Source organism: Bacillus rossius, chromosome 8, assembly GCF_032445375.1.
Source record: "Bacillus rossius redtenbacheri isolate Brsri chromosome 8, Brsri_v3, whole genome shotgun sequence".
NCBI classification, from domain to species: domain Eukaryota; kingdom Metazoa; phylum Arthropoda; class Insecta; order Phasmatodea; family Bacillidae; genus Bacillus; species Bacillus rossius.
In genome coordinates, this window is record NC_086336.1 from 1018364 (window position 1) to 1044072 (window position 25709).

General features: G+C 40.3%; 1 protein-coding gene across 8 annotated transcripts in view; it reads right to left on the reverse strand.

Annotated features, from left to right (window-relative positions):
- The window catches only part of LOC134535434 (probable phospholipid-transporting ATPase IA), a 263150-nt gene that overhangs the window by 136780 nt on the left and 100661 nt on the right, over nucleotides 1–25709 (reverse strand). For all 8 annotated transcript variants that reach the window (XM_063374529.1, XM_063374530.1, XM_063374527.1 and 5 more), the window contains 7 exons: nucleotides 22549–22746; nucleotides 21691–21968; nucleotides 18380–18489; nucleotides 14834–14929; nucleotides 10028–10153; nucleotides 6714–6843; nucleotides 3207–3429 (listed from right to left, as the gene is read on the reverse strand). In XM_063374529.1, coding sequence (XP_063230599.1) covers nucleotides 3207–3429; nucleotides 6714–6843; nucleotides 10028–10153; nucleotides 14834–14929; nucleotides 18380–18489; nucleotides 21691–21968; nucleotides 22549–22746 — 1161 coding nt within the window. The remainder of the gene's footprint in view (nucleotides 1–3206; nucleotides 3430–6713; nucleotides 6844–10027; nucleotides 10154–14833; nucleotides 14930–18379; nucleotides 18490–21690; nucleotides 21969–22548; nucleotides 22747–25709) is intronic.

Consider the following 25709-nt stretch of genomic DNA (forward strand, 5'->3'; position numbering starts at 1 on the left):
GATACCCCAACAACTGACCGAAACAAAAGTTACAAGGAAACTGTCCTAGCAATTCAGAAATAAATACTGTAGTGCCTACTATTTGTCAGATAGTAAAATAAATAACGTGACGTGTTTGTAAACGTGTTACGACTGAAATAATTCCATACAATTTTATAAATATTTGTGTATTATTAACGCGATCAATTAGCAACAAGTATAAAGACGTCTCTGACTTTTTTGGCCTAACATAGTTATAAACAATGTTATTATTCGTTAATGAAAATGTCCCAACAAATTAATTAAAAGCATTTATATTTAAAAAAAAAAAGTGCAAATTGTTATGTTTAATGGCGGGAAAAAATAGATTTTGTGTATTTTCTAAATAACAAGAAATGCGTACAAGTATATGTACCTATATTCAAAGGCTTGGTTTATTCGACTCGAGCATACCTTGGCCTTGAAGCCAGCCAGTGATGCTGAGACTGTTGTGACGCGAACGTGTGTGCCTGTCTATGACTATTACAACTGCGTTTGACACCGCTAACACGTCACAGTTACTTATATTTGAGTAATTACAGATGATACTACGGTGTAGTGTATGTTAAGGGTAATGTATGTTAAATGGCTGGCAAAGTATGGTGGTTGGCTGTACTCGTGTACGATTAATACCAAAACTGATAACATTTAATAATTAAAGCAAAATAAATTATTAAATGTATATAATTGATATAATTGCAACACATAGATATGTACAACACTTGAACTGAAAATTATTGATCTGAATAAGTTTGACTAGAAAGATTAGGTTCAGATTATCCTAACGTTGTACCAGCTTTTAAATAACCTACCAAATACAGATAGCCAGACATGAATGGATTCGATTCCACACCGTCATTTCTGAATTATCAAGGTTTGCAACTACCGGTACTAGCTCAATTTGTGGTAGGGCAGGTTCTTCGGCCATTCAGGACTTCTGGGTAGATCGGTGTATGGTCGCAGGAACTTGTAGAAAGGGACGCTGCAATAGAGTTCTAATCCACTACGACTGCCGTAGGCTACGACTCATTGACTGGATCGGCGACACCAAAATGGCCCTGAAAAACGTGGTACAAGGAAAGTTCTCACCACGAGATGGCAGGAATCAGATATAGAAGTCGTAATGCTGGAAGCACTCGCGAAACGCCTCGTATGTCGTGTGAAGGCGAATACCCTGTATTCTGAGGTAGATGAACTCAGAATTCTCCTATCTGAATACTCCGTTTACACTGTAGTATCTAACTATCGTAGCGGACACGCGTGTGAAACGAGTGAATGAAACATTGGGTTCAATTTGTCTATGCATTCTATTGTGAAAAAATAAAACAAAAACTGAAATTGGTGGACATCTGTTTATTTGTGTAAGTAACGAACCGTTACAATTGCTGGTACAACTTATAATACAAATACATATTTAAATATAATAATTAATTTACAATAAACATGAGATAATGAAATCAATCTGTAAACGGTTGACTGTTTACACTGTGAAGTCGCAGGCACAGATAGCTAACGGAAGTTTGATAAAAGAAAGAAAGGGTGGGATTCTATTTTTAAAGCCACGCACTTAGGTGGCGACTGCAAGACTGAAGAATGTGACAAGTATCAACGGCAAGATGTCTAGTGGCGAGCGAGAGGGGTGGAGATAAAGCAGACAGATAAAGCGCGCTTTAAGCGATCATGCCGTAAATTCCTCAAAAAGACCTCATTATAGCCGTGTTCTCGCTATTACCGTGCTCGCTATAACGGGATTCTCCTGAAATTCCAAGTGCCCTTTGAAGTGATTTCTCGTTTGCGACTGGTCACGATACAGTTATTTTAAATAACAGCCCCTGTTTTTGTGTTTTTTAAAAAATTATTTTTGTATATGTTTTAAGCAGTACATATTACGTTTGTGTTCTCAGATTACCAATGAGTCGCCACCGTATAAGAAAAATACATGACTTGAATATAGCCATCATTCTTTTGAATACTTGCGCTCAATATTAAATTCAAACCTTAGTGACAAATAAATTTTTATCATCCGTATGCCTTCTGTTATTCTTTAAGTACTTGGTCACTCGTCATTTTCCCCACGTGTGTATCAAAGCCTATGTATGTTTTTTGCTGAAAAAGCATATGTTTTGTCATAAATGTTATTAAACCTTAGCCCCGTAAGAATGTTACCACCAAAAAGATATTTAATTTAAGATTGTGAAAGCTAGGATATTTGTAGAATGTGCTTTCAGCATGAATAAATGACTAATAATTCATTTCGTTGTCAAAATGAGCTGTAGGTTTATCAATTCCAGAGTTAAGGCCTGTTGTGACCTGCATAGTTTTGAGTGATAACGTGATGGATATTACTTTGAGTATTTTTTGACGTACCCACTAATAAGTATATCTCGTCAAGGAACTAAAAGTAACTTAAATTGAATCAATATTAGACTATTTTGCTAATTATTTCTGCAGAAAAATGGCTCTCTTTCTTCGCAAAACAATGTCTTGAATGTGTGCACCTCATTTAAGTTTTGTAAGTGAAAATTTTGTAAAAGTTTACACAGTAATTTAATAGACACATTTTAAAACTAAATATAAAAACAAACTAAAGAAATCATAGGACTGCAAAAATTAGAGTGTAATCATCCACTTTTTATTTTATTTTTTATTTTTGTAATCATACAACATGCAAATGCTTCCATTGTTCCATTGCACAGTTGTTGTGTGGTACATGCTCAATTTTCTTAACTTTTTTATTAAATTTTTTTTTGTTTGTCAAACTGGACGTCATGAATGTTCTATTTTTTTGCTATTTTTTTTTGGTAACTTCACTGTGTTAATACATATATTTAAGGTAAAGTGGATTTTTTTTTTTTTGTGATTTATATTATGTCAACCTCTAGTATGAATCTCTGGTGTGTTATATTTATAATACAAAGCTGTTGTAAAGTGTCTCAAGATTGGACTCTAGTATGAAAAATTTAGAAACAGAGACTGAAACTCCCAAGAATTTGTTGCAAGTGATGTCTAGCTGTATGCAATATCATTACTGCACGTATGAATGTACCTTTCGAGGTTGAATTAAAGCTGAGTAAGAGTAAATCTAAAATATTTTTATCAAATTCTGTGCCAAAGGAGTGATATTAAGAGAAGAAAAAAAGAGAGAGATGAAATGACCTGCAATTAATGAGGACGGTAGATGAATGTACCTTTCATAAATAACAGTGTCTGCTCCTTTGCAGTAGAGCTTAATGGTGCCGTCGGGAGTTCTGGCGATGACGGACATGCGCTTCCTGGCGCTCGTGAACTCCAGCACATGCAGTATCTCGTAGCGTTCCCGGTGACCCAATGATACGATCTCCACGTGGTTCGGAGTGCGGTTGTCGAACACGTAGCCGAACAGAGCAGCTCCCTTCACCAGCGCCTGCTCGTCTGCAACAAGGCGCCAGGGTGACAGCGGCGGTCCTACAGCGTACCAGAGCCTAGACATGCCAGTGGAGCGGAGTACAAGTGTCGAACACGTAGCCGAACAGAGCAGCTCCCTTCACCAGCGCCTGCTCGTCTGCAACAAGGCGCCAGGGTGACAGCGGTGGTCCTACAGCGTACCAGAGCCTAGACATGCCAGTGGAGCGGAGTACAAGTGTCGAACACGTAGCCGAACAGAGCAGCTCCCTTCACCAGCGCCTGCTCGTCTGCAACAAGGCGCCAGGGTGACAGCGGTGGTCCTACAGCGTACCAGAGCCTAGACATGCCAGTGGAGCGGAGTACAAGTGTCGAACACGTAGCCGAACAGAGCAGCTCCCTTCACCAGCGCCTGCTCGTCTGCAACAAGGCGCCAGGGTGACAGCGGCGGTCCTACAGCGTACCAGAGCCTAGACATGCCAGTGGAGCGGAGTACAAGTGTCGAACACGTAGCCAAACAGAGCAGCTCCCTTCACCAGCGCCTGCTCGTCTGCAACAAGGCGCCAGGGTGACAGCGGCGGTCCTACAGCGTACCAGAGCCTAGACATGCCAGTGGAGCGGAGTACAAGTGTCGAACACGTAGCCGAACAGAGCAGCTCCCTTCACCAGCGCCTGCTCGTCTGCAACAAGGCGCCAGGGTGACAGCGGTGGTCCTACAGCGTACCAGAGCCTAGACATGCCAGTGGAGCGGAGTACAAGTGTCGAACACGTAGCCGAACAGAGCAGCTCCCTTCACCAGCGCCTGCTCGTCTGCAACAAGGCGCCAGGGTGACAGCGGTGGTCCTACAGCGTACCAGAGCCTAGACATGCCAGTGGAGCGGAGTACAAGTGTCGAACACGTAGCCGAACAGAGCAGCTCCCTTCACCAGCGCCTGCTCGTCTGCAACAAGGCGCCAGGGTGACAGCGGTGGTCCTACAGCGTACCAGAGCCTAGACATGCCAGTGGAGCGGAGTACAAGTGTCGAACACGTAGCCGAACAGAGCAGCTCCCTTCACCAGCGCCTGCTCGTCTGCAACAAGGCGCCAGGGTGACAGCGGCGGTCCTACAGCGTACCAGAGCCTAGACATGCCAGTGGAGCGGAGTACAAGTGTCGAACACGTAGCCGAACAGAGCAGCTCCCTTCACCAGCGCCTGCTCGTCTGCAACAAGGCGCCAGGGTGACAGCGGTGGTCCTACAGCGTACCAGAGCCTAGACATGCCAGTGGAGCGGAGTACAAGTGTCGAACACGTAGCCGAACAGAGCAGCTCCCTTCACCAGCGCCTGCTCGTCTGCAACAAGGCGCCAGGGTGACAGCGGTGGTCCTACAGCGTACCAGAGCCTAGACATGCCAGTGGAGCGGAGTACAAGTGTCGAACACGTAGCCGAACAGAGCAGCTCCCTTCACCAGCGCCTGCTCGTCTGCAACAAGGCGCCAGGGTGACAGCGGTGGTCCTACAGCGTACCAGAGCCTAGACATGCCAGTGGAGCGGAGTACAAGTGTCGAACACGTAGCCGAACAGAGCAGCTCCCTTCACCAGCGCCTGCTCGTCTGCAACAAGGCGCCAGGGTGACAGCGGTGGTCCTATGGCATCCCAAGGTTACGAAATTCCAGTGGTGGGATTGTGGAACACGTAGCCGAACAGTGCAGCGCCCTTCACCAACACAAGTGAAACACAGGCGCCAGTGTTACAGACGGTTCTACGGCAGCCCAGAGCTAAGACCTACCAGCGGTTCGGAGTGAAAATAAATTGTGATGATGACATTACTATTTTTGGAAACACACTGGAAGTTTTGAATAAATCATTTTAACAGATGATTAACGAGTCTGGTTCGAACACTCTCTCATTTTCGAAAGAAAAAAAAATTATGTTTTTCAGTTGTTTTAAGACACAGTAATCTACTGAGAAATGAATCTCTTTATTTGAATTATATCTGATTTAAATATATTTTCTTTAACTTGATAACAGGTATTCACGAATTAATGAATCTCTGAATACAATTGCATGTCTCATTTCAAAGAAAAATGCAAGTAGCGATTGTTTTTTCAGGAATAAAAAAAAGCACAAGAATAATATATGCTTGTATAATATATATGATATGCTTAGAATATCTAAATATTTTATACATATGCATTATGCTTATTTGTAACAGGTATAAATTCTAAGAAAATTATAAATTTATTATGCTTATGCGTACTAAATATTAATTGATGGCGGACATGATGAGCCGATGCGGCATTCGTTTCTGTCAGTTGAAGAGACCGGCCTACGTCATCAGCACTCGCTGGCTCACGTGTTTTCCTTCCTCCCTCCACCCTTGTTTCCTCCCCTCTGCGCATGCGCCGTGCATGTAGGGTTCTTTCATTCGACTGGACAGCTTACAGAGATTGTCTGCTGTTTGTGGGCTCGGTCTGTTTAGTCTTCGCGAGGGCGGTGCGAGTCATGTAAGTTTATTTAAGAACATTAACGAGTGACTGTATTTGCTAGCTTTCACCGCTTCGCTTGTCGCACTGTGCACGTACCAAAAATTGGTTTTATTTTAACTCATATGTCGTGAAGCGACTGTGGTCAGGTCTCTTGGCGTCACAAGTGGTTTGTTCATTCTCACGGGTTTTAGACTATCACGGTAGTTAGCGCTTGTATTGTTTGTGTTATGATCGAGAGCGCATTAAAATAATTATGATTTTTGTAGTTTTCCCGAATCTTCCGCCTTTCCTTTTTTCTCTAAAACCTTCACACGACCATAACAAACAAAACGAGAATAGAATTAAGTATATCACTCGTTCGTAATGTGAGTTATGGTCTTAAGTTCATACAAAAATTTCATAGAAAAAAGAAATTTCAGTTTTCCACTTATTTGCACATTTTTTTCTTAAAAACCGTATTAAGACTATTACGAAAATTTAAAAAGAACAAACAAATCAATTAAGCTGATATCAAGTGTGCGCTTACCAACATACAGCATTTAATTTTCATAAATATAGATAAATAAATAAATACAAAAATCGAGTATTAATTTTGTTGGAAATGGTTAGAGGATATAAAACCTGTTCCTAATCAACGAATCGAACAAAATAACTAGCTTAAAAGGTAAAAAAAAAAAAAAGTTAAGTGTAGTTTAATGCTTTAGTGACTGCCAGTCCGTTAGTCTTAACGTAATAGACTGGTAGGCTATAGTCATTCGACCTCTGTACTTGTAATTATTATCTACAAGCACGCATTCAAAGACTAACAGAAGGCAGAACAGTGCCGCAACGCGCCGCAATGCACTGACCTGGCGAGGCTGCGTGGTACTGGATGTGGTCCCCGGAAGCAGACTTCTCTGGGATCACCGTGTGGCATACGGACATGAGAATGAGGAACTCCCTGATGTAGCGGGCGTTCGAGTGTCCACTCAGCATGTCCTGCAACAAAACAAGCCAATACTTCATTACACATGCCAATAACAGTGCTTCAGCTGAACAGCAAGCAGTAAGTTTGTACATTTTACTCACATGTTTTCTTCATTTATCCATGTACAGTTTGGCAAGGGCTTGTATTTTATCAACCTATACCTACTAACATTAATTAAATAACTAAGGTTAAACTAGATCAAATTTCATTCATTTTAGAAGTAATAATTACAAAACATTTTCTGTTTTAACTAGTTTTTCATTAAGTCGTTCCACAGTTTGCTGGTTGGGTACGTAAAAGATTTTGATTTCTAAGCAGTATGGCTATGCGCTGGATCTCTTAAATTGTTTTTTACTGTGCTTCCGATTGTATTTCTTTTTTTTCTGGGGCTTCCAAATGTGCTTCTTTTTCATTGATTGTGGGTCATTAAGTCTGTATTCTAGACATGATTGTTCTCGTGGTTCGGAGATGCCTGGTCTAAATGCCTGACATTGAACAAGACATGGTTGGAACGTATTCCAAGTATCGAAAAATTAGACTTCCACATGGTATGCTCAGTGACAACATTTTTATTTTGTCAGACAGGTATCTTGTATAAAGTCGTTTTTCGTAGAGAGAATGATTAATAACCTCCACGAAAGGTAATCGGAAAAAGAATTTAAAATTTATTTTAAGCTTTAGTTACTCTTATTAGTGGCCGAGAATCAAACCAATCTATTGAAACGGAAATCTATTGAGTCAATCTTATATCAATGGACAATATTTCTGATGATTTTTAAGAAATATTTCTCTAATTTCTAGGTTAATAACTACGAATTTCCAATATGGAGGCCAATATGCCTTCATCAGCTTACTGGAGGCTGGTAGACTAGGAACCTAAGCTGCTTTTAGGACTTTCCACCTTATTTTATTAAATCATAGTTTTTTCCCCCTAAAATTACCTTTTTTGGATCAATCAAGTACCGAACCAAGTACTGTAATCGAAGAATCAATCAATTGCTGATTTTTTTAAAATTAATTTTGGAACATTTCCCAAATATCTAGCTTAATAAATACACATTTACAAAATGGCAGACGCCATGGAAACAACAAATTGCACTCTAGTGGGTAAAAATGAAACAAACATGGCGATAGCGCACTCTAGCAGCCGAACACAATATGCTGGATCCAAGATGGTGGCCTCCAGCAGATGAAAACAAATGGCGAATGTGACATCATACTAGCTATCGTAATATATACATTGGTATTAGTATGTCTGTGACCTCCGTGGAGGAAGTATCCATCACCATTTTGTGTTTGCTCTTGCTGAGTTCAAACCGAGAACTGTATGCTGTAAGTGCGTTTTTTATTACAAATGTTTTTATGATTTTAAAAATTTTCCCATATTTATTTCATAATAATTACGAAATATGATGATAGATGTGACATCATTTCAAAATGGTGAAATGCTTTTATTAATATTTTACTAATTATTTTTTTTATTAATTTTTAAATTTTTCCTAATATATTCTAATAATAATCATGGATTTTCAAGAGGGTGTACATTTTCAACATCAAAACATTTTTATAAAAAAAAAATTGATTTTTTTTTTTATTAATTTTAAAATTTTTCCCTCAAAAACAGATAAAAATTACAGATTTAAAAAATGGCTGCCATAACAATACTTGCAATAAAGATGTCAAATTCAAAATGGCGGCCATGACATCCTAATTCTCAAGGTCATAACCTCACCAGCTTAAGGCAGCTTGCTTTTAGGAAATCTTAAGGGTTTTTAGGAAAATTCAAGCCATTGACATTTTTCAGAAATAAAATGGGAATTTGCCCTCAATACAGGAATTTTTCCCTCAACATTTTAATTTTCAAATTTTTTTTTTTAGAATTTTTGCTGAAATTTTTTTCCTAAAAATAATTGTGATTTTATCTGATTTTGAGCAAATTTTGAGTCTTTTTTTTGCCAATTTTTAAGGTCAAGATCATGCAAGATGGCCGCAGTGACGTCACAATCCAAGATGGCGGACTGCTCCTCTGCTTCTCTCCTGGAACCCTGTGCTCGGACCTGCATTTACCTACTACTTGTATTCGTGCTGTTAACATCCGTTTGAAAAATTTTTTAAAAGTTTGTACATTACCGATTAATTTTAATTTGTATATAATCAGTAATTCATAGATATGTATTTCGCTCTATGGATTTGTATCCATACTTTATCATTTGAAGAAATATGAATCTATTTCACGATTGTGGTTTTAAGCAAGCAAAATAAACTATTCAATTAGTCAATATAAAAGACAAAATTCAAATAGATAAGAAATGAAAAAAATTGAAAAATAAGTGTAATATTTTATTATTTTCATTTAAGATCAAACAAAGAATTTCCTGCCAAGCAAAGTATAGAGCAAATATCTACAAGTTAAACAATTACTCGAACAGCACAAAAGATACCATAACAAACTGAGGAGGTGATGACCTAAGTTTCTTGCTATACAAGTAGCAGCTCTACCTTCATCAGCTGACTTAAAAGGTGTACATTAACGTCTTTAAGTTTCAGGCATACCTTTTCCGGAGGGTTGTCGAGACAATGCTACTACTCAGAGCACCACTCGAGGTTCACCAGCTGGTTGTGGAGGGTATCTCTGAAGGACGAGCACACACAGCAGTTAGTTCTTACCACCGAGAAGGTTGGAGGTTTCTCGCTTGACGAGTGAACACTCTCACCGTCACTGGAAACCTCAGATTTACGGACATTAACAGAAGCTGTAGACATATGGTAGCCATGAGCTGAAGTGAGTTTAGACCTTAATATTAACATTGTATTATCAATGGAAGAACAGCCCTAACATTTTTGGAGCCATTGCTGTGTTTGTCTGCTTGTTTTGGCGAGCTCTAGAGGAAAATTAAAACATTATATATGTGTGAGGCTTAAGTGAATTCTCGGATACAGACGTTATGTACATTACGCAAATTCAACAGTTGGCTTTTGCGGAGAAACCTCGCAAGGAAATACACAATCCAATCACTCAAATTCTTTTAAAGTAATTACCACCGTATGGCTGTTTTTGAGAGGTTTGCTGGTGAGTAAACACTTTCAGCCCCGTAGCCCCTCTTGAAGTCCATTGCTTGCCTAACCTGCCAAATACCATGGTGATTCTCACTTGCCCTAGTCGGTGAACCCTCGTTAAGTCCATCCATCACCTACCTTCACCAACTGGCTGTTGTGGGGTTCTTCGCAAGGTGTGTACACACTTCCGGCAACAGAGCATCTCTTGAAGTCCATCACGTTCCTCGTCAGCGTCCCAGTCTTGTCCGAGAAGACGTACTTCACCTGCGACACACGACACTAACTTTAGATACTATTAGCCGCCATCTCGTATGACCTTGAACTTTGACCCTGCAGCCTACACTGGAACTCTTCTGCTTTGTAATAAATTACACTAATTTTTATAGTCATAGTTAAGTCTTTAAATTTATCTCTTATTAGACTTATAATATAGTCATAGGCATATCTTTAACTGTTTCATCTATAATTATATTTATGTTTAAGTAACGCATTTTATCACATGCCTCTTTATCTGTAATGTATACCAAAATACGCAAAAAAAAAATTTATTTTTAAAAATAAAATTAGAAAATATATTTTATATTATGATACAGGTATGCTTCCGTTCTCGAAGATTGTACAAATAAAAATCAGATTTTTTTCTGATATCAATTATAGCATGTTCATTAAGACTTAATTTTCATAAATTTGATTTCTCATCACTACCCTTAGTTTTTCATAGTCTAACAGGTGCCTAATATGTAATATACCTATTAGGAGAGTTGTTAAAAGTAAAATCAGATATCCGAGCTGTAACGCCCCTCGTGCCTCAAAATTGAATTATTTTAAATTAATTAAAAAGAGCCTTGGAAACTTGCTGGGTAAGAAATATAAGAAAAATAAGTTTATTGACCAGAGGTGGCACGAGGTGGAGAACAAGACAATTTGGAACTCCCTGACACAAGCAACTGGGGAGCTGGTGGATCGTTTACGGGAAGAAGGTATATCATAAATAAATTAACCCTACACAAGTAGCTTGGTCTATAGGTTCCCTGTTTTATTTAAAAAAGGTAAATAATGAATTCCGTATTCATTTGATTTGGCATTTAACAGTTTCCCAATTAATATATTAATTATATACTTAAGTTTTTCGAGAACGGGCCGGCCCTAGATTAGTATAACACATATACTCAACTTTAACAACAAACAATAACATAAACAAAAATTTATTAGTATCACACCAAAATTTGATTTGTCCAATTATTACATTGATGATTAGTTTTATTGATTCTACATATTCTTGAGGAAAGTACTGTTCGCTGGTGGGCTATTCATTCGATTAATGTAGTTCGTAGCTAGAAAGTGAGGGGGGGGGGGGGGGATTTTGATTTCACATTACCACCCGGGTCTTCAAAAAATAACGTCGGGTCGCGGAAACCTCTCTTCTAACGTGACCCGCAGTGGAGGTGCAGGACCACGAGCTGGGAGCAATTTGTCTCTCCAGCACTTCGACCCTGTCTGAAACCCAAATCAAACTCAAAACGAATTAGACTTGCTTCCAGACAGTCCTACACCGTCGGCGCAAAAGGCCAACAACGGGAATGGGGGGGAAAAGGCCGGATTACTCACCAACCAGGGTGTAGAGTTCGGAGCTCACTAGGTGTCTCGCGCCGACATCAGGATGCCGCGGACCGAGAAGTCAGGATGCGCGGCCGAAACCAGAATTTTTAGAATTAAATAAGCATAAATAAAAATTTAACTACGCATGACTTTTCTAAAAACTACCTCTGCCTGGCTACTGTACAAACGGGATCACATCCCTTAAGCAAGCTGACTACATTCTCGTGCACACGAAAATCACCGTTCCCGCAAAAAGCCTCTTAGCGCAGAGGACGTAGAGGAGACGTGGTCAGTAGCCGAGGTCAGAGGCCTGAGTGCCCGCAATCGGACAAAGCACCTAATTAAATCGAGCGGTAAGGCCCCGGGTCAAAGGAGGGGGTAGATTCGGTTCTAAGCCGAAAATTTCCGAAGGAGTCCGAGGCGGGCGTGACAACAACACGACATGAGCGCTCTCTACCGGACCGAAACGAAAGCAACGAACAATCGACTTCTCCGGGCCGCGAGAGGAAAGCATAGTGCCTTATGGCACCGCGACGCTGCTTTCTAGCGGCGTAAGGGGGAACTACTTGAGGTGGTGAGCAGACTTGCCACCAGGTGTCATGAGGGTAAGCTCTGCACGCTGGCGACCAGGCCCGCGGTTACTTTTTCCTCCGCTAGATGTCGGGGATGTGTCTGTCGGACCCGGGAGAAGGTTTTTGCATCAGGTCATCGTCCCGTCCGGTCACTGCTCCTGGCTTGATTTCTCAGAACTAAAGTGAGGAGGAGAGAGAGGAAGGGGGGGCAGAAATAGCCACTAAGGTGGGAACGCAGCTCCACTGGAGACTGCTTCGTGACGAGACATGCTTTTCTCAGCAGGCCTCTACAAGGTAGCAGCTTGCAACCCAGGAGCTGCTCAAAGCAGTTTTGGTCATGCAGGGAATTAAAATTACAAACTCGGGACGTGATTGCAGGCGAGAGAAATTTCAACCAGGCTGACCATGTCCACATTAGACAGCAAAATATCAGATTGGCCCCCTGGGAAGGGGCTTCGGTCCACTGGCACAAAGTTTAAATCCGTGGCGTACACCGGCCTAACAAAAAGTAAATCACCCCCATTAACAACCAGATAAATTTAAAAAAAATAGAAACCCCAAAAAATTTTTAAATTATAGAAAAAATTAAAAAAAGTGACGAAATGCCTAATTTCCGGCACAGAGCTACTGCCTGTAACGGCATACAGAGAGACCAGCCCCCAAATGCAGGTATAAGAATAAACTTCAAAATTATTACCAATGCAGGAAGCAGACTAGATATGTTGCTAACATGCGACAGTAGGGGGAGCGTGCCGGTTTTGGGACACTGTCAACAAAGAAACAGGTGGTTGTCTGAGCGCGTGGCAGGAGGTAAGCGTTGCCGGGAGCCACGTGGAGGGAATCCGCAGGTGGTTGTTGACGTCACGTGGAGGCTGTGTGGATGTTTCTAAATTAGGAAGTTAGGTAGCGTTGGTGTCGCGCGCGCCGGAATTATTTTTACAAGTACAAAAATGGGATGGCGGGCGGTTAAGAAAATACAAAATTTATTTGTTCTTATGTCACAGGTTAACTAGTGCTTAATCATACAAAAATTTTTCAAATTAATATTTTGTGCAGAATATAACAAATTACATTTATCCCACACTTAACACGTATTCAGATTGCGCGGATTAATTTAGCGTGATGTAATTTTTACTGCCCCAGTCTTGAATAGCACATCTGTTAATTTAAGTTAGCACAAAATCTCGGCAGTAAAAAGAAAGTCAAGCACGACACCACAAAGTCTGTTTCAACTTCTGTAAACAACAGATGTGCCATTGGATACGGTTAGCTAAGGGGTGAAGAGATGCGTGCGCAGGTCTGTCTACGCTATCGGTTGTTGAACAAACATCAGCAATGGCAATTGCGGCTATGGAGTGTAAAGGACCGAATATTTATACGTCCGCGCGTATGACGCCGTGCCGTACCGTTGTCGCTTGGCCACAAATCGGGCCGTGAACTCAGTCTAGCCAGTGGCAGGGAATTCACTCAAACAAAAGCAACGTCTGCCCATTCAGCTGCCCGTAACTGTATGTGCTTTCATAATGCATCGTGTTCAGGTATTTGAGACAAAACTAGAAGTATTACAGCATGCAGATTGTCATAAAGGCCATGCTTATGTTGGTCGCACTTTAGTTTTAAGCAAGTCAACTGTGCGCACAATCGTAAGAAATAAGGACTCTTACCAAAAGTTTATATAAGTCTGATGCTGTTGGTTGTACTAGTGGGAATATATTTGACATTTTATACCGGAACAGAAATGAACAGATGATTCACGTAGAAAAGGTTGTTAAATAAATGTTACAATGAAAAAAGTAATCATTGGCCTGACAACATTGGTGTGAACCAAGTGGTGATATGCAAATAAGCATTTAAATTTTTGGAGATTTAAAATTTAACTATCTGGACAGTAATATCGGTTTCACTGTCAGTAAAGAAAGGTTTGTAAAGTTACGTGACATGAGTTGAAGGTCACGCCCGGTCGGGCAAGTCAGCCAGCCGACTGACGATAAAGTACATAACCACATATCTCCCATTATGCGATGTCTTATTTGTCGTACAAAGTGCGATGGGAGGCACATAAAGTATAAAGCATTTATAGTTGAGTGTTATTCAACACATTTATATTACTTAAAGTATATTTTCCTACACAATTTTGGAACACATTAAATAAATTAGCCTTGCTATTTATGGAAACTAATGCTTCAGAATACGCGATTTCGAATAACACGAGCATATTTAGGAAATAATTAGTCGTGCTAAGTGAGGGATAGGTGTACTTAAAGCCAAAAATAAAATAACATTCCAGGACATAATTTTTTCATTTTAAGTACCCCGCAAGGGCTGGAACTCTATTCTTGATTAAAGTAAAATGATAGTGCACTAAAACTATGTTTTACATAATTACATAATTTATTTTAGGTAATTGTGGTTAGTGTCCCAAACCTTTGATTAATATTATCAACTACAATTAAAAATGCACAAGTGGCAAGCATGCAACCAAATAACTAATAACTTCAATGTTTAATATATATATATATAAAACTAATCTACGATACACAAGTCATAGAGTATGTCCGAAGAACAGTGTACCACCAGTCTCCGATCTTTGTTATAAAAATAGCAAAAGTGTACCCAAGATGTGTAGTGTTAACACAGGTTTAGGAATGTCCTGATAAGCGACAGGAATAAGTGTTTTTGAACTGTGACAGCAACAAGATGACCGATGGAAGGATATGTGGAGCGACGGGCACGAGGATGTTCGAGGGATGAAAGCAGTGCGATGAGACATCACCTGTCCCAGCTCCTCGTTGAGGTTGGATGTGCGGGCGACTGCAGGCGTGTCACTCTCCTCGTGATACATCTCCACGTCCATGTTGATGAACGTGGCCTGCACATAACATGCCTACTGTAATACGTTACAGCGCACACACAATATTTCAATATAAGTTAAGAGAGAGGTGCGGTGGTCGATTGGGGGAAGGGTAGTGCTGAGTGCCGGGGAAAAAACGCCCCCAGAGGGTAGCGGGTCAGTGACCTAGGTGTTGACATATGCCATGTGGGCACTCAACGACTTGTGGAGTGGAGGGGATGATGTCGCTGCCATCGTCTGCTGGCCATGGCCATCTTGGTTCCGAAGCCTGAAGACAGGTGGCGCTAGTAGTATTTATTTTTCATACAAAAACGTGGAGTGAAGTTGCGGAGCCCCGAACCCAGGGACGCAGCAGGCACCTAGAGGTTACAAACCACGTGCCTTAGTGCGCTCAACCACGAGGTCAGTTGAAGAGTGGAGAAGAATATAAGGAATATACACTTTCAATGTCTGTACAGTACTAGTGATGTATGGTAGGGGTGCTATGTGCTACCGCCAGCAGACGATGTCAACGCTCCACGAGTGGTCCCAGTACCCACAGCTGGGGGGCTTGTGAGCACTGCCCCTCCACCTTGCAGACCCCACTGTCCGCCTACTCTCGCCTCCCACTTGGACCCTGCCTCACACAGGACACTGAATGTCCATTTTCATTTCATTGATAAGTTTAAATATCACAATAACATACAGACACTTCAGTTTTGACTGTGTAAAATTTGTTAGGTACTGTAATATTGTAATGATCTGTAATATTTAAAAAATAATAGGTAACTTAAATAAGGAAATCACAAAAAAAAAATTGGAAACACATAAACATAAGACTCTTGACTTGATGTAAGTTTTTGGACATACGCCATTGCTAATAACTCTTGGATAAACACTATTTTCACAAACAACTTCAGAATGACACACACTTAAACTTTATGAAGATTTCTTCTTTTCACAGAACTTCCTATATTATTTACCTATTATTTATACTATTTCCTATATTATTTACCTATTTACCTATTTAAAATTATTTTCATTTTTAAAAATATAACCTTTATATGAAACTCCCATTTAATCCAGTGTTAATGAAGGGCACACCTACTGCTAGCACCGTTAGTTCGCAAGCCGCCGCGAGCTTCACTAAGCCGCCGAGACATGCCAAGGCAAAGGATAGAGAGTTGCCAGACCTATCTATATGACCGTGGTTTACACTAACATCTCCTATCAAGCAATTTAGCCAGATTAGTCCAGTTACTAAAAGTTATAATGTCGTTATTATCTCCTTACTTAGTAACATGCCTCGCACGGGCGCTTAGCAAACATGCGGCTAAATGTCCCGTCGTTGCTTAGTTGCTACACGATTGCTGTCCAAGAGGATCGTCCTCTCAATCTTAGTTCTGAATGTTATTTTTGGCTGCTGACAGTTTCCCCCGCACCAGCTGAAGGCACATGGCCGCAGGTGTGCATCAAGCGAGTGTGTGTTAGACTGCTTCAAGGCCAGCTCAGATCCATCTCACTCCAAACAACGACCTGTACTCCATGTCCACTTTGTAACCTCAAGTTTTTTTCCAAGGTGCCTTATTATACTGTTTCACAAATTATTTGTAAGAAATGAGTGAGTCCGCCACTGTGTACTGTTTTCTGTGACCTTAATATTTTGTAAAAACAATCTTCATGTACATTTTTGTTCGTCCCTGGCAGTTAATCTATATATACTATAACATTAAAAGCCTAACAATCATTATACTGAAAATATTTACTGCTTACAACCCTCCCCCCAAAATTATGTAACAGGTTTACCATGTTTTCTCGCATAATCGTCGCACATTTTATTTTAAAATCAAGTTTGAAAAGTAGGGATGCGACGATTATGCGATAAAAAAATTTTTTTTTTGTTAGATAAAGTTATTCATGAAAACAATACCCATTCATGGAAAGTACATTTATTTAAAAAAGGAAATTTAAAGGAGTACGCCAAACAATTTAAATTAATAAGTCGTGCAACAAAAAACTCTCTTCAACTTTAAACAGAAAAACCAAAACTGTGACGCGAAAACAAACCACTTGAATCTGTGATGTGAACTAACGTGTTGTAGTACACACTTGCCATGAAAGAATGTGGGCCATCAAATGTAGTTAACTCGGCAGATGACAGAGAGTGCGTTGCAGGAATCGACCAGATATCAATATTCGACTACGTGTGCGCGCTCTATACGGGAAGCAACATAATCAAACACGAACGATACCAACTGGCGCTTTCTACATTATTGTAAATGGTACATTGCGACAATGCAAACGAATAGATAAAGGTAATAATGTTTAAAAACGTCTTTAAAAGAAAAATTTACACGCCAGACAACTTCGTATTTCCGTTAATTAAATAAGTACAGTAGAACCTCATTACTACGATAGCTGACGATGGCGGCAAAAATTCTCGTGATATGTACTCGTTATAACCGAATATAAAAAATTAAAGTGAATTTAGATTCTGGACCGTTCAAACAGTCTTTAATTTCACACCGTAACTTGAAAATGGTGCACTATAGTGAAAAAACGTATTGAACAAAGGTTGTAGCAAATTAAATTACGAATAGAAAGTGTCTCTAGGGAATGTTTGTATCTACAACGGTTTTGATTTAATCGCGAATGAAATGGCCTGATACAAAGACCGGCGCCGTTCATGTCCACGGAGGGAAGGTATGTGAAGCCATGAAAAAAAAAGGAGCGAAGAAAGGAAGTGTGTCGGCTGGTCTACTTTTAGATTTACCCCTCCGCCGACTTAGAAGGGAAAGCAACTGGCGCTATCAAGAGAAAGAAAGAGGATGGGAAAGAGAGAGAGCGCATTTTTTTGTCACCAGTCCTTCCTCCCCTGATCTTGCTTATACCTGCTAAGGAACCAATCCATCTGGCGCCTGCGTAGCCACGCAGCTGTCTGTGTTTACCGCGTGAACATTATTTTTCCAACTGACTGTTTTTTTTTCCTATTTTGAAGATGCCATTCAAATCACTCGTAGAGACTTACGAAAGGCCCAACAAGGAGGCACTTGTAATAACCGGTTTTATTTGGTATGATTTACGTAGTCAAACTAACGGTGCATTACAAAACTGACATAACAACGAAGGTCTCGTAGTATTCCGTACTCGTAATAACGAGGTTCCACTGTAATTGGTAATGTCCGAATAAATATTAGATTTCTACTTTAAAATACATAGTTTTATACGGAAAAGATACCTACACAAAGAGCTCGGCATCTAATAGCGGGACCAAAAACAAAATGTGACGTTTACGCGTGAAATTAATTTTATCCCAATTTTGACGGCCTAAAATATAGGTGCAACGATTATGCGAGTCTTACGATTACGCGATAAAAGAGGTTACTCAAAAATAAACTATACTTACAAATATTAACAATGTAGTTACTAGATAGATGCAACAGTAACCAAACAAAGAACATAAAGATATTTACAATGAAGCGCACGTACCTGCACAAACCGCACCACCTCCAGGGATACCTGAAGGGATATGGGTATTAGGTTGTTATACAGAATGATAAATGTAAGAAGATTGTAGCCAAAGTTTGCAGTTAATACATCTGAAACATAAAAACCCAATTTTTTTAATAATATTTTTAAAAGAAATGAAACATTTATGGAAGCAATTTATTAAACATTTAATACACCGCTTGATGCGAAACCTGAGATTGGCATTGAAAATAAGAGGCACATAGACAGAAATGGAGCTCGGGTAACATCACGATAACATCCAAGGTCCAGCAACTCAGGAAGTCATTGTCTGTCAGCATGCGTGTTTACATCTAAGCGGCACTCCAGTTGTCTATCTTGTCTTCTGCAGTTTGACATCGCCCAAGGTCTCCTTCCACTCGTGCAGACGTCGTGCCACCTCAACGCCTCTGGGGTGTCTTGTGCGATGGTTTGCGTGTGGAGTAGAGAGTGCAACGCAGTGCACACACGTATAGTGCAAGCAAGGGCAACGCACTGAACACCAGCCGCCACTGGCTGTCGCCCGAGCGACAATAAATATAGTGTCACCACCCTTCCACAGAAGGCAGGTCGATAGATTCGCAAACAATATATATTAAGCAGACCTATAACATTGCCTGTAGACATCTAGGGTAACTGTTGTAAGTTATAATAATGTATGATGTATTTTTAGAGTCGCACAAGACCCAAAACCATTCGGAGCAACCTTTCGGGGACCGCAGTAACCTCCCTTTATGGAGCAACGTCTTTTGTAACGATATTAGAATTGATTATTCATACATTATTATTTACGTACAGCTGAAATAGTAGAGAACATTTAAAGAAAACTATGCAGCTTATTTAGTAGATAAATGGTGTTAGAAGCAATTCTGAAATTAAGGGCTAAACATTTCCGTCCAAACAAATTTACAATCTAAATTACAATGAAATAATAACCATATAATGTATTATTTTACAGTGTTTTAGTTTTAACATGATCCTTGCCTAAGCAATCTATTTCAAAGAGAACGTTGACAGCTGAGGAATCCATGACCTACCGGTATGTTCGTGGGAGGACTATTGGTTTTGGTTTCGTAATTTTCCCTCTTGTGTGTTTGGATTATCAGAAAGTGCTCAAGCAACTGACTTTTCAAACAAGAATTATTTAATTTGATATTTATATGAGTATATATATATGTATATGTTTTAGTTCATTGTTCCCTGTTGGAGTCCTGGCACGCTGTTTGCGATACCCGGACGTGGAAGTTCGGTTTCTGGCTTCGCTTGTAAGAACGAGTAGCATGGCACCTGTTTGTGGCACAGCCTATGTCAGCAGCTGCAGCAACACTTCTTTCCTGAAAGTTTGAGTACGTTGGCTGCCGTGGTTTGTGGGCTGAGTTGGTAGTTCTGCGCATGCGCGCAAGCCCGTTAGTGCGCCGATAGTGTCGCAAACTACCGTCAGGAATGCTAGGCTGTGCAGGGTGCAGGTTTGGTGGCAGCGTAGATGGATTAGTGTCGTAACCATTTCTTGGGTGCGTATTTTGCAAACAAGTTTTCGAGTTCCGCGGTGACAATGTAATTTCGAGGCAGTAAATAAGCCTTCAGGGAAGGACCGGGTCTTCTTCCTTGAGGCTCCCCTGGCGGGCAGGGGCAGGAGCGGGCAGGAGCGGGCAGGAGCGTGCAGGAGCGGGCAGGAGCGGGCAGGATCGTGCAGGAGCGGGCAGGAGCGGGCAGGATCGTGCAGGAGCGGGCAGGATCGTGCAGGAGCGGGCAGGAGCGGGCAGGAGCGTGCAGGAGCGGGCAGGAGCGGGCAGGAGCGTGCAGGAGCGGGCAGGAGCGGGCAGGAGCGTGCAGGAGCGGGCAGGAGCGGGCAGGAGCGTGCAGGAGCGGGTAGGAGCGGGCAGGAGCGGGCAGGAGCGGGCAGGAGCGGGCAGGAGCATGCAGGAGCGGGCAGGAGCGGGCAGGAGCGGGCAGGAGCGTGCTGCAGCGCTACTGTGCCGAGAGTGACGAGCCTGGTGAGGTATGAGATGACTGCTAACAAGGTAGGCCATGGTACGATTGCCTGTGGAAATATGGGTGCATCTGTTTCATAGCTAAATTATAATTATTTCTGTGTATGTTGATCAATGGTTATATTAGTTAAACTTACAAAAAAAAAGGTACTAGATGGAATCCTTTTGAGTTGACTAATTGGCTAGCAAATGAAATAAAAATGTTTGTGGTTAGTACGCCTGGTCAACTATTATTTGCACGGGTCCTTGTTTATTTATATTTTTAATTAGGGAAATATTATTTTTTTTATTTTTTTAGACCAAATTAAATTGTAGCATTAAAAATTAATATTTAAAAATTAATATTTTAAAATGAAATAAAGTTAATATTTTAATTATTTATACAATAATATTTTAATTATTAATTTTATTATTTATGTAATTGTTTAAATATTAATTAAAATTAATATTTTTTAATTATTTATACAATAAAATTTTAATTATTTATTTTATTATTTATGTAATTGTTTAAATATTATTAAAATTAATATTTAATCACAAGTTTTTGATCCAGTTTTTATTGTATTTTTTTGTGTAAATGAATGGATGAATTGAGTTAATTTATTGTTAATTATTCTATTTACATTTTTTTCCATTGTAATAAAAAGGTAATTTCTAAATGTAACATGTATTATTCTCTGCAGCTAGAGAAAACCTGCAACCCTTACCCTTCCTGTATAGAAACTAGACTTTCCTGGGAACCTTGCTCTACTGATGCTACTGCCCCTAATTGTACACATGGTTTAACAATATTTTTCAAATTCCAGTTTCACCTTTTGGCAGGCTGCAAATAGGTCTTGCCACAATATACTATTTCATTTATCTCTGCAATCAGAACATTCATTACTATTTTTATATACTTTTATTGAAGTGCCTTTGAAAACCAATTAAAAATTGCACAAATAAGATACAATTTATATAACAGAAAAATCTACGAAAAATATGCAACTGTTACAGTGCAATAAAACATTTTTATTGTTGTTTATGTTGTTTATTAATGTTTATGTTATAGAGAAAACAACTAAGGGACTAACTTTTGCCCTAGAATGGTTTAAAAAAAAAGTGACAGCCTTTCAATTGCATTTTTTCACGCTTCTAATTCAATAAAAAAATTATATTATTCATTTGATTACGAAATTTCTTAGCATAACATCTTTAATAATAATTAAGGACAAAGCTGAATGTGCCTGATGTGTTTCACGCCACACAGGGGATCAATATGGAATGATTACAACTGTACAAATAAGAAACCCAGAAGGATACCTTCGATGCCGAGGTACCAGTCGCCGGGAACATGCCACTTGACCCACAGCTCGTTGAAGACGGCCGACACCAGGCACAGCACGACGAGGATGAAGAAGAGCATGAGTATCTGGGTGTTGGTGAGCTTGTCGACAGTGGAGCGTTTGAGCGGAGCGCTGGTGGAGTTCTTCATGAGCTTGGTCTCGTGGCCCGTGTAGACGACGAGGCCGAACACCCAGCTGGTGTTGCGCAGCATCGCCCCGCGGAGCAGCACCTGGTCGGGTCCCAGGGAAAGCGTCCTGCACACACGCCAGCCAACCACTCACTTCGCTGGCTTCAATAGGCGGCAGGAGCTTTCAACGTTGCTTATTCTATTAAACTTTTAGACAACTGTACACATTTTCCACCAACGGAACTTGTGATTGCTAACAATTTTAATTTTAAAAAACTTGACCAAAGCCCTAGTGAGTTGGTAACTTATTACATTACATAGATGAATAACATGGCATACCGTATGAGTGTGTGTATCTTCTTGAGGTTTCCCTACTGGGTCATATAGTTTGTAGTCCGACATAATACAGCACAAACTGTTTGCAGAACCAGACCTGATATTTGGTAAAGCCCCAATTTCGACAAGTATGGAACTGGCAAAACAAGCCAGACTAAGCTGTGTCACGAATCATCTGTAAGTGGTGATGTCAACCAACTAATGGCAAGAGCAGCAAGTAGCAACAGACAGACTCCATCTGTGTTAAAGGTATAACTCAGTCTGTGCAACAAGCCGTGCAACAGCTGGCTCAGCGACCTAGAGGTGAGGTCGCAGTCTGACTGAATGAAGCCAGTCCGCGAGAGAAGGCAGATGCCGAGGGGACCACGTACTGCCGGTTGGTCTCGCGCATGATGCCGCAGAACTCGTAGAGGTGGCGGTTGGGCGGCTCGCACTCCACCAGCCCGGTGAACTGCGCCAGGTCCTTCATCTCCAGCAGACCCGCCGTCTCGGGCACCGCCTGCCGGATCTTCAGGTTCGTCTCTCCGTCCAGGTTGGACGTCTCGATGTAGCATATCGCCTGCGGCTCGCTGCAACACGCACCTCGATCCGCTCGCCACTGCCCTCTTGCCTGACGCACAGGACCGGTGCCTGCCTCGTCAGTGTTCGCAAGGGCCGCAGACAAGACCTCAGCCCTTCAGATGGATACAACATTCGTGCGGTGCTATCGTGTGGGTTTATTTTAACTAGCTAAGAACTAAGCTCTCCACTTCACAATACAATACCTCCAAGCACATTTCATCAATACAGTGTGGCCGCAATACTCGCATACCACACACTCAACTACTATTTCCAAATAAAACATTTTGTATCAACTTAGGAAATGTATAAACTCCACATACTTAACTAGATTACAAAAAAAACTATATCACGAATAATAAGAGGGGCCCAATTAGCGGGAATGGCTTATGCCAGCCAACTGCTAACATGTTCCAGAGCAAGCCTGATACAATTACGCCCCATTGGATATCACTTGGTGACACTTGTGGAAAAATGTGAGCCAGGTCTGGCTCTATACAACTTCAACACTGGTCAAATGCAGTTTGTGTCCATAAACAACCAGGCTGTAGCAGTCCATTGTCTAACATGCCAGGCTTAGAGTGAGAGAACATTACAGCTTCAAAATAGTCAGGACTCACTACTTATCTTTACCCAAACCCTATGTATCTTTCTCAGCCATACAGCAACATTAAGTTTATGTGGTATTTTGACTTATAGCACTTCATTCATACAATTCACTGAGTACCTACATGTAAATACAAACTATTTTTTTTTACTACCTACCAATAAATTATAAACCAATGACTGTGGATAGCATTCCCACCACATATATCATTTTAATTAAATCAGAGCTCGCCTAACTAATTTCCTAAACTTGGTTCAGTGACTGTACCAAGCTGTACCTAATGCCCTACCGATGTGGCTAGCTATTTGGTCCACCCAACAGTGACAGGAAAAATTAAGTTTATATAAAAGTTCCATTTTTAAGGACAACAAAAAAAAATACTAATACTTTCTATGTGTTTCACATGTTTACAAAAAAAACATTTGATTGCTAGAAGACAGATCATAAGTGTTATGAGCCCAGGCGGTGCATAGTGTATTTAAAATGCTAATTAGCCATTAGAGGTCAAGAAAGAGGAAGGAGAGGGGTTCAAAGGAACCAGGACATCCTCGTCTGTTGCAGGCCACCATCTTGTATGACGTCGCAGAGGGTTCCTCAATTTCCTGTGAGTGCACCCTAATGCCACAGTTTCAATTTTAATAGTTTTATAAACAGCCAAATGCAGGCTGTTGGATTAGATAAAAATAATATGTTTTGAATATAAATACATAAGACGTACATAAACAGCGAGTCTGACCCCATGTTATTCTTGCGGGACTACGATTTTGTGGTGGCTTCTTGTGACGGCTTGCCAACCGTACGAATTCGGCCATGTTTGAATGGTTCGCCTCTCGATGCCTATGATCAGGAGGACGGCAGCCATTTTATATGACTCCATATTCGCCATATTGGAATCTGCTATTATGAAAATCCGTAACTTTTAAACTATAATTTCGGAAAACATTCCTAAATTCATAAAAAAAAAAAATCTCTTGTTAAAATAATGATTGATTAAATTCATTATGGTTCATGGTTCAATCCTTGCTTGATGGGAAAAAAAAAGTTATATTTAGGCAAAAATTCTTATTTAATAAAATATGGTACAAAATCATTTTAGAAAAAAGCCATAAATTCCTAATCTACCAGCCTCCAGTAAGCTACCGATGCCATCTTGGAAATTTGTAATTATTAACCTAGAAATTAGTGAAAAATTCCGAAAATCATTAAAAAAATTGCTTGTTAAAATAATGATTGATTCTATCGATATCCGTACTTGGTTCGATCCTTACTCAATGCAAATAAAGATAATTTAATCAAAACTAACAAAAAAAAGACAGTTTCGAGAAATAAAAACAACAAAATAACAAATAAAAAATTTATTACATAATATCTACTTTACAACAAGAACAGAAATTGGGAAATCAAATACGTTTTACAATTTCTACAGTCTTCTTAGAAGGCGAAGCGAGTCCTTTACTTTACTTGACATGTGCTTTCAGGGCTTTTCCACATGACAGACGATTAACCAGACACATCCAATTTGTGGTTAGGCACATCCAGTCTGCAGCCAGGCACGTCTTGATGTAAGCTATTCATGTCAAGTTGGTGACCATGCACATCAGTCAGTTGGCCAAGCATGCACATCAGACAGCATACCACATGCAGTTGGTGGCCCGGCACATCAGATAGATTGGACAGACACATCTAACAGGTTGGCCAAGAACAACTAGTAGACTGGTCAGACATGTACATTTGATGGTCAGGCACATACAGCCAGTAGCCAAGAAGTCTTAATTTTTCGATACTCAGAAAAAATTTTAAACAGGTCATGTAAGATGTAAAACCTGACCATTGAGAAACAATCTCATCACAGGGATATGTTCACGCGGTTACATCAGGCGGACAGTTCCACCAACATGCAGGTACAATATGGTGAGAAAAACCATCTTTCACATGGAAGAAAATATTCAATTACCGACTTTTGCAAGCAGGAAGCTACATAGAACATTCTTTTGGCATTCTACTAATAAATGGCGTATTCTCCGCAAACGCTGAATGTACGACCGGAATGCGGAAACATCATAAAGGCGTGTTGCATACTACACAAATTTGTAAAAAAAAAAAAAGGATGGCATAGTCTTGACAGCACTCTGAATGTGCGGGGCTAGACATAGGTACAACTGTAGTGTAAAGAGACGGTCCACAGCTTTATCAATCAGAGAAAAGTTTGCAGATTATTTTTTAGCGCAGAAGGATCTATGCCGAGGCAGAAACGAACTAGTGATTGAAATTTCTTTTACAAATAAAATCTGAGATTCAGCATTGTGTTCTAGTACTTGTATTACAGAAACTGCGCCAGTTTTCAATATGCTGAGTGCTAACTTTAGT